The sequence below is a fragment of the Bos javanicus genome, chromosome 17 (assembly GCF_032452875.1).
Source record: "Bos javanicus breed banteng chromosome 17, ARS-OSU_banteng_1.0, whole genome shotgun sequence".
NCBI classification, from domain to species: Eukaryota; Metazoa; Chordata; class Mammalia; order Artiodactyla; family Bovidae; genus Bos; species Bos javanicus.
Genome location: NC_083884.1, coordinates 69,345,183 through 69,361,972, shown reverse-complemented (window position 1 = coordinate 69,361,972; position 16,790 = coordinate 69,345,183). Strand labels below are relative to the sequence as shown.

General features: G+C 54.8%; 1 protein-coding gene and 1 long non-coding RNA gene across 7 annotated transcripts in view; one reads left to right on the top strand and one right to left on the bottom strand.

The window, feature by feature from the left end:
• ASCC2 (activating signal cointegrator 1 complex subunit 2) overlaps window positions 1-16,790 on the top strand; it is a 36,009-nt gene that overhangs the window by 9,308 nt on the left and 9,911 nt on the right. For 3 of the 6 annotated variants that reach the window (XM_061385300.1, XM_061385298.1, XM_061385301.1), the window contains 11 exons: window positions 441-599; window positions 971-1,141; window positions 2,401-2,530; window positions 7,016-7,083; window positions 8,099-8,209; window positions 9,078-9,190; window positions 13,133-13,207; window positions 13,634-13,741; window positions 13,990-14,058; window positions 14,350-14,424; window positions 15,741-15,912. In XM_061385300.1, coding sequence (XP_061241284.1) covers window positions 441-599; window positions 971-1,141; window positions 2,401-2,530; window positions 7,016-7,083; window positions 8,099-8,209; window positions 9,078-9,190; window positions 13,133-13,207; window positions 13,634-13,741; window positions 13,990-14,058; window positions 14,350-14,424; window positions 15,741-15,912 — 1,251 coding nt within the window. The remainder of the gene's footprint in view (window positions 1-440; window positions 600-970; window positions 1,142-2,400; window positions 2,531-7,015; window positions 7,084-8,098; window positions 8,210-9,077; window positions 9,191-13,132; window positions 13,208-13,633; window positions 13,742-13,989; window positions 14,059-14,349; window positions 14,425-15,740; window positions 15,913-16,790) is intronic. The other 3 variants (XM_061385304.1, XM_061385302.1, XM_061385303.1) reach the window with 3 other exon arrangements.
• LOC133229067 (uncharacterized) lies at window positions 9,217-10,336 on the bottom strand. Its single transcript, XR_009730475.1, has 2 exons — window positions 9,918-10,336; window positions 9,217-9,561 (listed from the first exon to the last, which is right to left on the bottom strand). It is a non-coding gene; the product is annotated as an uncharacterized LOC133229067 (long non-coding RNA).

The following is a 16,790-nucleotide window of genomic DNA, read 5'->3' as shown; positions in this document are numbered from 1 at the left end:
TACATGTTCTGTTTTAAATTGGAAAAGATAGTCAGGTCCTAATCCTTTCTGTTAGAGATAGCCACTGTTAGCTTTGAGGTGTCCCCCAACCCCCGGCCCGACACTCTTTTAAAAAATAAAGTCCTACCGGTGTGTGAATGTGTTAAATACGGTGCTTTTTTTTAAATCCCCAAAATGGTTATATAAATAGAGGGGTTTGTGTCTTGCTTTTTCTTCCCCTAACCTTTCCCTGTGTCATTAAATATTCTCCAGAAAACATGGTATTTAATGCTCGCCTGGCGCTCCCTAACTGCGGCCAGGCCTCCCTCTGTCAGAGACACTCGGTTCTTTATGCCTGAGGGTCACTGGTTGGAAGAGCCCAGGGCTGTTGCTGTGGGTTGGCAGAGGGGCCCTCGCTGACTAACCTCTGCCACGTTAACACGTGGTTTTTGGATCCGTAGCACCCCGAGCAGAAGGCAGACCGGTATTTTGTGTTATACAAACCGCCCCCTAAAGACAACATTCCCGCCCTAGTGGAGGAGTACCTGGAACGCGCCACCTTCGTAGCCAATGACCTGGACTGGCTCCTGGCCCTGCCGCACGATAAATTCTGGTGCCAGGTAACACTCTTCACCATTCCCACTAAGACCAGGCACATGCCATGCCGTTGGTTGGGTGCTGTTGTTTTTCTCCCCAGGAGATGCTTTCTCTTCCTCTGCTTCTTACACTGGATCCCTAAGAGCAAATTGTGGTTGGAATTACTGTTTCGTTAATCACCATCTTAATGATGTTTACACAAACGCCTTCCACCATGGCATTTTTAGAAACTCGTGTTTAGCCCTGGGCTCATTTATGCCTCTTCGGTCCCTTGGGGTTGGTTGGCGTGTTTGCCCCAAGCCAGAGCTGACCGGCCGTGAGCCCCGCACCGTCCACCCACAGGCCCTCGGGCCTCAGTGATGCAGCCTGGCTGTTCCCCTGTCGCCTGGCTTAGGTCATCTTCGACGAGACCCTGCAGAAGTGCCTGGACTCCTACCTGCGCTATGTGCCCCGGAAGTTCGACGAGTGGGTGGCCCCGGCCCCCGAGGTCGTTGACATGCAGAGGCGCCTCCACCGCAGCGTTTTTCTCACCTTCCTCCGTATGTCCACGCACAAGGAATCCAAAGTGAGCCCCGGGCCCTGTGACAGGTCGCCCCCGCCAGCTGACACCCCCGCGCCCCTGGGAATGCAGGCTCTGGAAGTATCGAGTGTCCCCTTTGTCTCCCCTCCGCTTTCACTCCCGCTGCTGGGGAAGAAGCCTGTGCCACCTCCCTCGTCCTCTGAGCCGCCAGGTCGCCTGCGCTATACCCAGTGTTCCATCAGTGGGGAGCCGAGGGCCCTGTGCCAGGGACGCGTGACTCTGCCTTTCCTTGCGCGTCAGAGGGCGAAGCATCGATTCTGATTTTTTTAGAGGACCTTGGATGTGCTTTCTAAAAGTCTTTACTCCCACACCCCGGGTTTATTTTTGTTAATTTTATTTATTTATTTGGCCAAATTGTGTGGCATGTGCAGTCAGGCTATTCCCCAACCAGGGACTGAAACTTTGCTCCCTGCAGTGCAAGTGTAGAGTCCTAGCCACTGACTGGACTGCCAGGGAAGTCCTGCTCCCCAATTTTAAAAATAATAATGCTGTCCTTAAACAAACGTAACAAAAATATTTTGCAGATAGTGAGAGTCGCCCACAAAATTTCCTTCCCTCAAAATAACCACTGTTAAGGTGCCTGTTCCTTCAGGGAACTTTTTTCCTTTCAATGTGTTTGTGTCTCTGTGTGTGTGGTGCCCACATATTTACTTTAAAAATAGTATCTTTTCTGTTTTTTTAGCTTGTTAGCATGGAAACTGTTAAATATACACAAGAGTATCATGACTCCCACGTGCCCATTACCTGGCTTCAACAGTTAGCATCTTGCCTATCTTGTTTTCTCTCCCCCAGTGAGTTTTCTGTTTTTCTTGGAGTATTTTATTTTTGTCCTTTTGAAGCTGTGCTGTGTGGCATGCAGGATCTTAGTTCCCTGACCAGGGATGGAACCTGAGCCTCCCTCCATTGGGAGCGCAGAGTTTAAATCTCTGGACTACCAGGGAAGTCCAGTCTTGGAGTATTTTAAAGCAGTCCCAGACATCATGGGAGTTTACCTGTGAATAACTTTAGAATGAATCCCCAGCTGATGTGTTTCATAGGGAGCGTCTGCTTTGTTTTACATTAGGGTGAGTGACTGTCGCTCCAGGTCAGTCCCCTTGGCTTGGATGCATCCTTGGTGTGGACGGAGCTGCTTCTATTAGCCAGGCCCCCTGGATGGACCCGAAGGTTATTTCCTGTGAGCCTGCTATTACACTGCCATGCACGTGTTTGGGGAGGTCGCTCATCCTCTCTTTGCTGTTCCTTAGGATCACTTCATTTCGCCCTCTGCTTTTGGAGAAATCCTCTACAACAACTTCCTGTTCGACATCCCAAAGATCCTGGACCTCTGCGTGCTTTTTGGAAAAGGCAACTCTCCGCTGCTGCAAAAGATGATAGGTGAGTAGGATGTGGGGCCCAGGGCCTGGGGTGGGGTGTGGGTGGTGCAGAGATGACCCCCACATGTCCACAGGGGGATCAGAGCAGTAGCAGCGGGCGGTGCTTGGAAGTGACCTACCAGATGTGTGTGTCAGCTCCGAAAGAAGTGACTCAGTGGCTGTGGGGGAGGGGCGAAAGACAAGGGCAGAAGAGAGCTCCTCCAGGATCTCGGAGCCCCAGCGTCAGGCTGGGTGTCCCTGCCCAAGGAGGGGGGCGTTTGCTTCCGTGGTGACAGCTAACCGTTTGCCTGAGCATGCACTGGTGACTCCGCCGATGCCCCACCTGTGTCATCTCAGGCGATCCTCACAGCCGCCATGTGATGTTAGTGGTGTCCCCACCCCCCATTTACGGTCAAGAAAACTGAGCTTGAATGTTCGGGACTTGCCTGCAGGGTCATGACTGATGAGTGGCCAAGCTGGGGTTGAAGTCACGTGGGCCTGAGGCTCACACTCTGGGCCTCAGTCACTCCCTGCCTCACGGGTGACATGGCCACCTCAGAAATGTTGAGATTTGAGTTGCTTCTGAGGATGGACAGGGGCAGGGGTTAGAAGGAATCCCCTGGGGTTGTGGAGGGAACGGACGTCAGCAGTTGGGGTCTGTCGGGAGGCGGGGGTGCTGGAAGGTTCACGCAGAAGCTTTGTTGGGAAGCTCCAGAGGGAACAGTGGCCCCAGGGGTTTGCCTTGGAAGAGGAACTTGTGGCAACTGGCCCAGCTGGTCACCCTGGACACTCCGTCAGCCCTCCTCACCCCGAGACTGTAGGAGACGGTGTTCCTAATGCCCAGTTACAGAGCTCGGTCACCACTTGAAATGGTTTCCTTCCTCCCTTTCCCCTCTAACCCCAGTGATAAAGGTAATATAGGTTAATTTAGAAAATTTTGGAAGAGTATAAAGAAGCAGGAAAGCAGTTATCAAATTCCTGCCCCACCCCCACCCCCAGAGATGATCATTTGGTGATTATTCCCTTCTAGTCTTTTCTCTGCGTATTTTTGAAAAATGTATTTAGGGCCTAATGCATATGAAATTTCACATCCAGCTTTTTCACTGGCACAATCTCTGGTTTCTCATTCAGGTCTAATCATTGGCCTGATCATCAGTTAAGGGAAAAGACCGTTAATAATTATACTCTAGAATAAGAGGATGGGGTGCGTACACAGAAGCAGCACAGTTAGAGAAACAATTATCAGGCCAGTCTAGTTGGAGCAGGGCATTCTGGGAGGGAGTGTGGGGTCAGGGGAAGAAGCTGGCATCAGATGGTTCAGGGGGCAGGGAGAGCTCCGAGCCAGGGACCTGAGGAAGGGTACATTGCTCGGTGGCTAAAAGGGAAGGCCCTGGAGTCGAACTCCCCAGTCCATAGCTGTATTCCGGGCTGTGTCCCTTTGACTCGGGCAGTTGGCCGCTCTAAGCCTGAGTCTTCTCATCTGAAGAAAGGGAAGACTGATGATCCATCCAGCCTGTAGGATGGTTGTGGGTTGTGAATATGAGGTGGGGCGCAGCACAGAGCCTGGCAAGTTACAGATACTCGGTAAGTGTGAGCTCGTATTGTGACGAGGCCGTGGGAGCCTCTGGGGGCACGGAGCAGGGCGGGGAGCCATCCGCTGACACGGTCAATCTGGCAGCACGCGGGTGGGGAGGGTGCTGATAGGAGGCCATGGAGGAGGCCGGGCTTCAGTGTGGGCTGGAAGGGGAGAGCCTGGGTGGAAAAGGACATCCGAGAGGAGAGTCGACGGGGCTTCATGAGGTTGGCTGGAGGGAGTGAACTGGGGTTGGGAAGCAGGAGGCGGGGGGTGTGTGTTGTGAGTAGAGGCAAGGTCAGCACTGGGTCTGGAGGCCGTCAACTGCTCCAGGGACCCAGGAGAAGAGGCCGTCTGGCCGCAGACAGGTGAGGCTGGAGCAAGAGAGCTCCGCCTGCTGCCGGGGTTCCAATCTTTCGGGTCACTTGACTCCTCTGAGAATCAGACGAAAGCTTGTCTCCAGGAAGACATAGCGCCTCATAGATTTTGAGCTGTTTAAGAATGTTCTCATCCCCAGATTAAGAATCTGAAATCGGTTTACCAAGGGAAGCACTGTCTTTGGCTCACGGAATCTGGTTCACAGACAAGATGGCAGGATCAGGCATCAGGTGCCCCTTCTGATTGCGTGCATGTCTGTCTGTCTGCCTGTCAGTCTGCAGGCCCCTTCTCCACACCCTCCAACACATGCATTAGGTCTCTTCCCAAGCCCTTGAGCAGAAGACAGGAGGCACAGTGTAGGGCAGCCTCTACTTTCTCTGCCGCAGAAGCTCTTGAGCAAGGCAGATCAGCTGGGAGAAGGGGGTTGAGAAAGGAGACAGGGGGCGGAGCATAGGAACTGGCCGACTGTCCTCTGGGCAGAAGCCCAGGCCCCTGTCCCCACCTCCCACTTTTTTTTTTTAACCCCAAGGCTGGTGTTGTGAATCAGCGAGTGTAATTGTGAAAGCTGGGCCTTTCAGTTAGGCTGTGAGACCTTGACCCTGCAGAGGATAGCCCTGGTCTCTTTAGCCATACCTCGCATCCACCCTGGGTTTCTGAACTACTTCAGTCTGAGGACAGGTGCCATTGCTTTGGCTTTTTAATTATTTCTTTAGGAGATCAAAAGTCAGATCTTCCCTGTCATTGGGATCAGATAAAGGAGAAGAAAGAGGCTCCGAAGAGCCCGAGGGTAGACTGTGAAATGTGATCTATTTTGACGCTCATAGAGCATCCCTGTTACTCAGGCCTCAGAGTGAGGAGGATCCTGAGACAGTGCCTTCCCCCATGCCTGGCACTCCGGGTGTGGTGGGCACCACCATATGGCCTGGGGATTGTGGGAGGAGGCCTACTCCTGACAACTGGGACACCTGCCTTCTGGTGGACTCGGCGCTGGGAGGTCACTGCAGGCAGAGGGGAGGGGCAGTTTCATTCTGTGAGGCTGAGGATGGTGTGAGGGAAGAATGCAATTCAAGGGATGGGAGAGGGTGGCGGGAGATGCCAGCAGAAGCCAGATCTTGCAGGCCCTTCGTGCCACAGTCAGGAGTTTGAACTTGACCTTGATGGTATTGCTAGGAAGGTTCAATGAGGAAGATCAGAAGAAGACAGCTCGGTCACTCACTCCCTGCTCGTCAGGAGCAGGAGGTGGGTGCAGATGGTCAGGGAGAACTTCCTTCACAGGCTGAGGGGTCAGCACCCATCTGGAGTGGGAGACACCAAGCAAGCTCCTGCCAATAACACTTTCTGGAATCCCAGGACCAAGTGGCCTGCAGAAAAGCATTTAGAGAAAGTCCAGCCACCTAGTGACTCACTTACTCACCCAGCACCATATGGCCTCTGATCTCATTCATTTTCAAGCCCTCCAGGATGGGGTGAGGGCTGCAGGGTTATGTTGAAGGCAGCCAAGGACAGCCCTGCCCAAGGACGGAGGACACCTAGGACTCAGAACATCCTGACAGCCAGCCAGCCTTCGGTGCCAGGATCGCAGTGGGATGAGGAAGCCAGGCCCCTTTTTGAGGCGGTGCCATTTTGCACGGTCCTGCCGCTCGCAAGCAGTGATCCTCTCCCCCTCCGTGTTGGGCAGCCGGAACACTTGGTTTCTGTCCCAGTGACCCTGTACTCTAACCACCACACTCACAGCAGCAGTAAACACTCGGGGCTTCCCTGGCGGCTCAATGGTAAAGGGTCCGCCAGCAACGCAGGAGACAGGGGTTCGATCCCTGGGGCAGGAAGATCCCGTGGAGAAGGGAATGGCAACCCACTCCAGTATTCTTGCCTGGGAAATCCCATGGACAGAGGAGCCTGGAGGGCTACAGTCCATGGGATTGCATGACTGAGGGACTCAACAGCAATGCACACTTGGGGAGGGGCTTCGTTTTCTGGGAATAACTGCACGTGTGTGGTAAACCTCCCCCCAATGTCTTTGGCCAGCCTCTCTCTCACCGTGGAGAAGGGCTGTGTATGGCCAGCAGGTTCAAAAGCAGAGGGTGAGAGAATTTCTAGAGAATTTCTCCAGAATTGGCCTTGCAGGACCCCTGGACTGTAGCACCCAGGTTTCTTGGCCAAAGAGATCACGTCTCCTAGCTTTCCTGGATGACTCATTCCCATTTACAAAGCCAACACTGTCATACAAGGCATGGTGCCCAAGTGTGATCATTCCCCGGGGACGGCAGGGTGAGCTGGTTTGACCAGGGCGGGTGGGTCTTTTACGTAATTCACAGGGCAGAGGTGCTTAAAAGGTTAAATTGTACTGAGGCGAGGCCCTTCCCTCACCCTGGGGAAGTTTCTAGGCTGGGCCAGAACTCTGTGCCAGCAGGGCCCGGGGCCAGGACTGCTCTGGTGCAGGCAAGCTCAAGAGAGGGGCGAAAGGTCACAGAACATGCTGGCAGCCATGTGGAACTTGTCTTCCATCCTGTCCACCCCCACGTCTTTCCCCAATTCCTACCTTTCTCCTCTTTTCAGGGAACATCTTTATCCAGCAGCCAAGTTACTACAATGACCTGGACGAAACCATGCCCACCATCCTTCAGGTACCAGCTCTTCGCCCTGCCCTGGGGAGGGTGGGGGGATGGGGGAGGGTGGGGGGATGAGGGCAGGCAGGCCCTTCTCCTACCTGGAGATGTTGCTCTTCTTTCCTGCAAGAGTCTGGGAGAACTCTCCCCACCTCTCCACACCAGACACATCCTGAGACCATCGCTGTGTTCTACCCCTCACTTCATTCCCTCAAATTTGTCCTTTCCCCTCTTGAACAGGACTGAAATCTAAGGGCTGTCCAGCACTCACATGGAAGGAGCTTGGGGTGCATTCTGTGTTGTCTGTCAACAGCCATCTGCCCCTGAGGATACCCCTGTACGTTTCTCAAGTCTGAGCTCTAAAGCCTCATAGAATCATTTTTATGAAATAATGCTCATTGTAGAAACTTTGAAAATTCCAAAAAATAAATAAATAAATAAGTAGAAGAAGAAGGTTAATCTTCCTCCGTAATCCCGCCACCAGGAGATAAGCATGTCCGACTCTTTGCAACACCATGGACTGTAGCCCACCAGGCTCAGACTCTGTCCATGGGATTTCCTAGGCAAGAATACTGGAGTGGGTTGCCATTTCCTCCTCCAGCTTAAACGTGGTGCAACCCACAATGGGCTCTGTTTTCGCCTCACTATTGATTTGTCTTTTGTTCAATACAGTTCCTATAAATCGCCTTGCCCTGGGCATCCAAAAATACATGTTGCTGACTGTATCTCTTAAATATCCATCCCCATACACTTGTCCAGCCGATCCGGGTCACATCCACAGGGTTTACATACATTTCGTCATCATCCTCACCACAGTCCTGCGGGAAGGACGTCCCCATGATTCCCTTTTGACACAGGTTCCATTCTGAGACGGTCACTGAGAAGGTCACTGTCTCACCTGATGTCCCAGGGGCACCAGCATATATCCTGAAGATTCCAAGGCAGTGCTGGCGTCACCAGTCTCTCACTGCAGGACGGGGGTCCCCGCTGCCGGTTCAATAGGATGTGAGAGAGTCACCTCTTGTGTTCACAGGTCTTCAGCAATATCCTCCAGCACTGTGGTCTGCGCGGGGACGGGGCCAGCGCCACACCCCAGAAGCTCGAGGAGAGAGGCCGGCTCACCCCCAGCGACATGCCTCTCCCGGTGAGCTTGCCCTTCAGCCCGGCTTCTTTCTGGCCAAGAGAAGGCCTGGAGCTTCCCCCCTGCTCACAGCCCCTCACCCCACCCCGCAGGCGGGTCGTCCCGTCACACAGGCTTTAGGACATTTCAGCAGGCTTTCTTGCTTCATTTATGGAGTTGCGGAGGGAACAGCTTGGAGGTTTAGCCTTCGCTTAGTTCAGCTGGACGGGTTCCTGGGTGCATTACTCATGGGGCCATTCATTCATGGCACCAGCATGCCCCGAGGAGCCCCCAAGCACATGCCAGGCCCCCAGGCTGGGCTGTGAGGCCCAAGTGGTTACAGAAGCAGACGCCTGTGTTAGCACGGGAGTTAGAGCAGGGCCGAGGGTGCGGTGGGCTGCCCTCCTGAAGCTTGCGCGGTCGTGGGAAAGCAGGCCTTAAACAAGCGTTCCAGAAAAGGGCACAGTGAGTGCCGTGGGAACAGGGCATGTTGCCCCGTGAACCTCAGATAAGTTCCCTTATCTGTAAAGTGGAGATCTGACCTGCAGCCCAGCCTCTTGTTTGAGTTGTTGGGAGAATCAGGGAGCCCAACACGCTCTCCAGACCCGACGGCGCGTGGGGGCTGGGTGTCCTGGCCTCCCTGGGGTGTAATTTCTGTGTGGGACCTCCGGCACTGTTTTCAGATTCAGGGATGGGTTCTCCTTCAGCTTCAAAGAAAGAATCGTATTAACCTGGAGCGAGAGGTCACCCTAGACCTCCTTGGGCATGTGTCCTCTGGAGCTGCGGCAGGCAGACCCAAGGGGGACCCTGGGCTCTGTCCGCTTTGCCTCAGACCCTCTGCAGGGCTGTCCCTGGGGGAGACTAATGCGGTGTTTTTCCTCTGGCCTGACAGGAGTTAAAGGACGTCGTCCTCTACCTTTGTGACACTTGCACCACCCTCTGGGCCTTTCTGGACATCTTCCCTCTGGCTTGTCCGACCTTCCAGAAACACGACTTCTGTTACAGGTACAGCAGTTGCAGTTATTCACATCCACATTCAGCCAATATTTACTGGACGCTCAGAACCTGCCGGGCCCCCTCTTCCAGCACCCACCTGAGTGGAGGCTGCATTTGAGAATGACTTTTACTGGAGGGGCTAAGAGGAGGGTAGGGGAGGGAGAAAAACGCCAGCCAAGGGCGGGGCAGTTTCCGTTCAGACCCAGTCTGCTGCAGAGCCCCCAGCATGGGTGGGCACGGGAGTGCCAGAGGCTGAGGAGGCTCAGGCTGCGGACTTCGGCCTCCAGTGTGGGGAGGCGCGCACGCGAGCAGAGGTGCGTCCACGTGGGGCCAGCTGGTGGGGCCGCACCAGGAATGCAGACGAGGGAGCACTGCTCTGTCTGGAGGAATAAGAGACGGTTTCAGGGTGACGCTTAGATGAGACCTTAAGAATGAACAGCAACCTGCCTGGCAGAGAAAGCCTGCGGTGGCCCAGATGGTGGAGAAAGCCGTGCAGTGCAGTATGATGGGGGGTATGAGTGGGGGAGTGGGCTTGGGGAGCAGGCGACCACAAGATGCGGCCCCAGGGAAGTCAGACTTGCCGTGTGCTGTGTGTTGGCAGGGAGTGGGGCCTTTATCGTGGAGGCAGGAGGGACCCTGGAGGCTTCTATCCAAAGAAGTCATAGAAAGATCCTGCTGTGATGCAGAAAGACCAGGAGGGGGATACAGGGGAGGGAGAAAGACCCTCTTTGCCCACCTAGCCACGTGGGCATCCGTTCCTTGGGCAGTGAGAAAGGGGTGCCGGGACGGAAGCTGGTAACTGGCTTGTTGCCCGGCAACTGTGGGGGGTGGGGGCCTGTCCTGCTCTCAGTGGCCTCCAGCTGTTCTTGCCAGGCATCTCCCCCCGCCATTCTGGGAGCTATCCAACTCCATCCCCCCAGCCCTCTGTCCATTGGGTCATTTGCCCAGCTATTCCACAAAACATTTATCTAGCGCAGACACGTGCCAGAGATGGCAGCTGGCGCCCTGAGCCCACCGGGTCCCCTGAGCTCTTGAAAATCAGACGTGAGGATTGCTCAGCCTCCCGGAGAATGTTAGAAAAAAGCGCCAATCCACACTGTCCCCAGAAGAAAAGGGTGGGGACAGGACTTTTAAAAATGTTGTCACAATTTTTAAAAAGGTATTTACCTCATGGCAAACTGGAAACCTGGGAACTCCCCAGAGGTAGGAAATGAAAATCACTCTGAACAATCAGGCTGTTCTTAGGCTTATTTTCATTCACCATGAGCACTTTCCCATTTTGCGAAAGCATCTTCCCAAATGGGGCACAGATGGCCTTGGAAAGGGTCTCTGGAGATGGTGGGAGGGTCCTTGCCGGAAGAGCTGAGTTTCCCAAGAGGTACCTGGAAGGCATCACAACGGACATGAGTTTGAGTAAACTCCAGGAGACGGTGAAGGACAGGGGAGCCTGGTGTGCTGCAGTCCATGGGGTCACAAACAGTCAGACTCGACTTAGGCACTGAACAACAACCACCCCTGGAGCAGGGCCGCAGCTCCACCCACCTCAGGGTGAGGAGCAAGGAAGGAAAACACTTTTGACTGCGAGTGACCCTGCCTTTGGCAAGAGATGCTGCCTCAGACCCACAAATAGCCTGAGGCCGGCTCAGCCTGTTCCAACTGTGCTGGAGGCCAGGAAGGCGTGCTGAGCAGAGGCCTTGGTCCCCCCCAGGGCTCCAGGCAAGGGGTTACCTCACCAAACACCCTCCAGCTAATCTCTCTGAGCAGCCTTCTCCACCTTCCTCTCTTTCTGTCCTTTAATTTTATGAACAAATAATATATTCACAGGGTGTATAAAACACACATTTGAAAAGTCTCCCTCTCCCCCTTCTCCACTTCTGTTCCTCACACACAACCATTGGGTTAGTTTTTTTGTGGAATTTTCCAAAGATATGCATGTAAATATGCACATATAAGCAAATAAACACATTATCTACCTCCCTCCTCTTTTTAGTATTTCATATACTGGCATATTGGGCATCCCAGGTGACTCAGTGGTAAAGAATCCACCTGCCAATGCTGGGAACTCAGGAGACGCGGGCTAAATCCCTGGGTCAGGAAGATCCCCTGGAGGAGGAAATGGCAATCCAGTCCAGCGTCTTGCCTGAAAAATCCCATGGACAGGGGAGCCTGGCAGGCTACAGTTCCTGCGATTGCAAAGAGTTGGACATGACTGTGCAGGCATACATGCTGGTACATTATGAATGCTATATGTGCTGTAGGCATTTTACTTTTAAATTTAATGCATATCTGTGCATGAACCACCTTCAGTCTTTGGTATCTCTGTGTAGAACTCCATTGTGGGGGACCCCAGACCCCAGAGATGGCACTTTAGGTTTTTTCCAACTGTTTGCTATTACCAAAAAAAAACATTGCCATGAAGGCTAACCGTGCACCTAGGTCATTGTGTACCTTTAGAACTATATCTGAGGAATAAATTCCTAGAAGTAGAATTGCAGGAACAGATGGTACATGCATTTGAAATTTTCACGGATTTCGCCAAATCACCCTCCATAGGGGCTGTTTCAATTTACCCTTTCACCAGCAGTGTATCATGGCAACGCCTGACTCTGAGCCAAACTGTCCTCTCTGTCTTCTGGGTGCCACGCTGTGGGCCTCAAAAGCCCCGCCTCTTTTGGCCTGCCTACCCACGTCTATGGACAGCCCCACACCAGGAAAAAGTTGCCAGGAGCCAGCGATCGACAGACGAATATTTACAGGGTACATTACATCTGCTGCTGCAGATTCAGCTCAGTCCTAGGAAATCAGCTGCTTTTCTGGCTTTGGGAACTTAAGATGTTCAGAAATAGACTTATGCCATGAAGAGAGGTAGCTGCATTTTAAGGTGTAAGAACAGCATCTTCTGAGTGCTGTGTGTCTGGTTCCAGAGAGGAATGGTCACAGGGTGAGCTTATGGTCAGGAAACATGTGGCTAGGATGGAGAGTTGGGTTTTGTGTGTTTTTTTTTTATTGGAGTATAGTTGATTTACAGTGGTCTGTTAGTGTCAAGTGTACAGCAAAGTGAATCAGGTATATATACACACACATACATGTATATACACACACACATATACATATGCATATATATAGGCTTCCCTGGTGGCTCAGCAGGGAAGAATCTGCCTGCCAATGAAGGAGACACAAGTGGTTGGGAAGATTTCCTGGAGAAGGAAATTGCAACCCACTCCAGTATTCTTGCCTAGAAAATCCCATGGACAGAGGAACCTGGCAGGCAATGGGCCGTGGGGTCGCAAAGAGTCGGACAACTTAGCAAGTAAACAACAACAACAAAATCTATGTGTGTCCATTCTTTTTCAGATTCTTTTCTCATCTAGGTTGTTACAGAACATTGGGTAGGGCTCCCTGTGCTGTCCAGTAGGTCATTATTAGTTACCTCTTTCACGTGTAATAGTATGTATATGTTAATCTCAATCTCCTAATTTAGGGGATGGAGAGTTTAAGTCTGAGTTGAGGACAGGTGGCTGTGAGGTTACTGAGGTGAGAAGCCAGCTTGGCTGGGCTGTACCGGGTACAGATGCACCAGAGAGACGAGTTTCACTCTTATATCATAGGAGGTAGGGAGCTGCTGGCAGTTTCTGAGCAAGAAGAAAGTCACCTTGTACCTATTCCTCAAAGCTTGCTGCATCCTGGGTGGCCCGCTCATTGCTCTGTGAGAACGAGCCCCTCTGGATCTTGGATTCCCATCTGAGCAGGGGGCGAGCTCCAGGTCACTGCCCACCAGGCTATTCCTAGGACCAGCCACAGCGGAGCAATCCAGGCTGAGGGAGAAACTTATCTTGGGGACAACCTGGCAGGAAGAAATGTGCCCTCCTGCTCCCTTGAGCGTGCTTTGATTTTTCTAAGTGTGAGATTTCTGAACTAATCCAGCCTTTTACCCTGTGTGTGTCATTGCAGGCTAGCTTCCTTTTACGAAATAGCCATTCCCGAACTGGAGTCTGCAATTAAGAAGAGGAGGCTTGAAGACAGCAAGTGAGGCGGGGACAAAACTGAGGGCTGTTGTGGGAGAGCCCCAGCCCACCCGTCCTGGGCATCGGCACCCGCTTCTCTATGTCAACGGTCAAGGGCCAGGGACGAGAGGCCCCACAAATTCAGCTAGTGCTTCCCTCCCTACCTAGCAGCCTCCTGGCAGCAAGGAAGCCTTTCCCCCTCAGCTGTTGCTCCAGACTCTTATGAACCCGCTGGTTCCTGAGCCACCATCTGAGCTGACAGGTGGCCCTGGAACCAGCCAGCCTCTCAGAGCCTGTCGCCCTTTGCCAGCTGCTATCAGCAGCGAACTGAGGCTTTCTCAGCCCCCCGGGGATGGAGGGTGAGGTGGGGGGCGCCTGCAAAGGCTGTGAAGAAGCTCCCCTGGCGCCTTTCTGCCTCTCAGATCTACTTTTCTTTCTGGCCTCCAAGGCTGCTAGGTGATCTGTGGCAGAGGCTCTCCCATTCCAAGAAGAAGCTACTGGAGATTCTCCACATCCTCCTGAATCAGACCTGCCTCCTCCCAGTCCTGGAAAACAGGTGGGCGTTTGGGATCCTCTGCCCACCCAGGCGGGAGAGCCCCCTCCCCAAGCCCCGCCGGGGTGCTGCCCTCATTGCACGGGGCTCCCTCCCCTGCCCCAGGGTTGCCCAGCAAAGATGGGAAACCGGGAAGAATGCCTCTTTCCTCGAGTGGCAGAGGGAGGCCGCAGAGGGGTGGGGCGGGTGGGGAAGGAGCCAAGCCTGTCTGGAGGGAGTGAGCTCATCCTCTTCTCTGTGTCCTGTTCCAGCTGTGACAACATTCAGGGCTTCATCGAAGACTTCCTTCAGATCTTCAGCTCCTTGCTGCAGGAGAAGAGGTGAGCTGGGAGTAGCAGCGGGAGGGGGCCCGGTCGTCCCACCAGCCCCAGGAGAAGCCTTCCGTAATAGAGCCCCTGCTTTGTGCTCACCACGAGCTAAGCTTTTGGTGTTTGTGGTTGGGCAGCAGACACGGGGAGTGGCAAACCAGCCTGGTGTGCCCGCCACCCTCTAAGTCCCGCCCCCGCCTCACCACCCCTCTGACTCCCGCCCCCCTCCTGCCGCACCACCCTTCTGACTCCCGCTCCCCCACACCCCGCCGCACCACACCTCTGACTCCCGCCCCCCTCCAGGTTCCTGCGGGACTACGATGCACTCTTCCCCGTGGCCGATGATGTCAGCCTTCTGGAGCAGGCCTCCTCCGCCCTGTATCCTTCCACAGCGGCCCCCCGGGTGGGCCCGGCCCTGGGTCCTGGGTCCTGGGTCCTGGGTCCTGGGTCCTGGGTCCTGACCAGATTGGACCCAGAGATGTGGAGGGACCGTTTAGCCCCAGAACATGTGGGAGCCAGCTTTCCCTGTTTTGGGAGGAGAAGACTGCTCTGATCCTCGGGGTACACATAGCCCTCCTTTCCCTGGTCTTTGCTGAGCGTCTGGGCCTGTGTGACCAAGAGGGACTCAGCCCTGCCCTCGGAGACCTCACGCAGGATGGGAGACAGATAAGCAAACAGGCAGCGAGAGTGTCACTCAGAGGCAGGGGAGTCAAGGGGAGGAGGGGGTGCCATACAGAAGCGAAACCCAAGTTGAGAGTAGTGCGAGGAATAGGAGATGGCCACGCCCTGAACTAAGTGTTCCCCGGGGCACAGTGTTGAGCCCACAGACGTTGTGTGCAGCCTGCAGGCGCTGAGGCGCAGGGGTCTGGTGGGGGCCGGGTTTGGCCGTGGCAGATGAGCCCTGGGGTGGCCCTTGCTGAGGAGTTTGGGGTGAGCCCTGCAGGTGCTGGGAGACCTGGAAGGATGTGAAGCGGAGGTTGACCTTGTCAGTCTCAGACTTCGGGTGGTGGGCGCTTGGGTTAGAAGCAGCCTGAGGGAGGGACTTGCCTGGGGGCCCAGTGGTTAAGACTCCGTGGTCCCAATGCAGGGGACCCAGGTTCGATCCCTGGTTAGGGAGCTAGATCCCACACACGGTAACTAAAGACCAAAGATCCCGAGTGCTGCAACTAAGACCTGGCAGAGCCTAATTAATTAATTAATTTTTTTTTTTTTTGAAGAAAGTAGAGTGAAAGAGTCTAGAGCAACTACCCAGCGTCTGACTTGGCAGCCCCTGGGGTACTGGAGAGGGACAAGGGGCCGGGAGGAATGGGCCTGCGGGCCATTTGGACGGCTGGGGTAGGTTGCTCAGTCCGGCCTCAGGGACACCCTGTGGGCCCCCAGCTTTTGCAGAAAGCCCACAACGGGTTGCACAGGATGCCTGGTGGCAGTGCCCCCGCCGGGCCCTCCTCCTGAGGGGTCCTTGTCCCAGGACCCCCGGCTGCCAGACCCTGGCCCTGCCCTACGCACAGTTGCTCTCTGCAGAGCGCAGGTACTGGCTTTTAAGGCTCGTGCAGCCATGGGCTGGCCCGTTTCCCCAGGCAGCCCAGGAGCCCGCAGTGCCCGTGGGGTGCAGCCCAGGTGGCCCCTGGCCTCAGCCATGCAGTGAGGGGTGGAGAGAGGGCTGTGAAGAGAGACTCCTTAACCCGTCCTCCCAGGGACGAGACACGGACCGCCTACATCCTCCAGGCGGTGGAGAGTGCCTGGGAAGGGGTGGACCGGAAGAAGGCCACGCGTGCCAGAGACTCGGCCACAGCCGAGAACCCTAACGGGGTCGGGGCGGAGGCAGAGGTGCTCAGCGGGCCGTCCTCACTCCCCCAGGAGGAGGAGGTGTGTGATGGATGGGACTGGCCGGGGCAGCGGGAGACCTCCCTTCTGTGTTCCCGCGAGGAAAAGGGTTTGTTTTGGGGTTGACAGCTTCTGAGCCGCCGGCCTGCTCCACGCTGCCCTTGGAGGGTTCTGAGCCGAGGGCGAGCTGGGCGGCCTGTGAGGTAGGCAAGGCGCTTAGCTGTCAGGTCCTCAGTTCCCCCCACAAGGTGAAGCACGGGAGCTTTTTCCACACGAGCTCTCCATCGGCGCGCACCTCTAAACAGGGGAAGCCGCTGAGCTGGTGCTGTCGCTCCGGACGTGGCCAGAACCCAGCATCGCCACCTCTGTGATCCTCCTGATTGGCCACTGACCCAGGGCTCTCTCCTGCGTGTCGGGAGGCAGCGTGACGTGGGAATTAAGATGACACAGTCTCTGGGGTCAGGCCGCTCAGGGGTGTACCCTGATTCTGCCACCTGCCAGCTCTGAGCCCTTAGGCATGTCCCTCACGTGAGCCCTGGTTCCTCCCCTGTAAAGGGGGGGTGGCAGGGTCCCTGTCTCCACGTGGGTGCTCAGAGCTGCCACGAGGAGTGAGTGATCGGCCCCCATGCCCCGCTGCCAGACGCTGCTGTCCTTCTGTTAGGCCCCAGGCCCCGTGCCCACTGTTCCAGGCCCTTGGAGATTGGTGGTTCCCTCCCCACCACCTTTTCCCCATTTGGCTTCTTGCCTCAGACACAGAGGAGTTTTATTATTGTTTTTTTGATTTGTGAATTTCTTTAATTGAAAAGCTGAAAAAATTAACCCATTCCGAGCCAAAGGGGCACTTCTCCACATCAGCCAGCTCCAGCGGTTGCTGTTCCTCTCTGACCTCAGTCGTCAGGCTGTCAGAGGGGGAAAGGGGC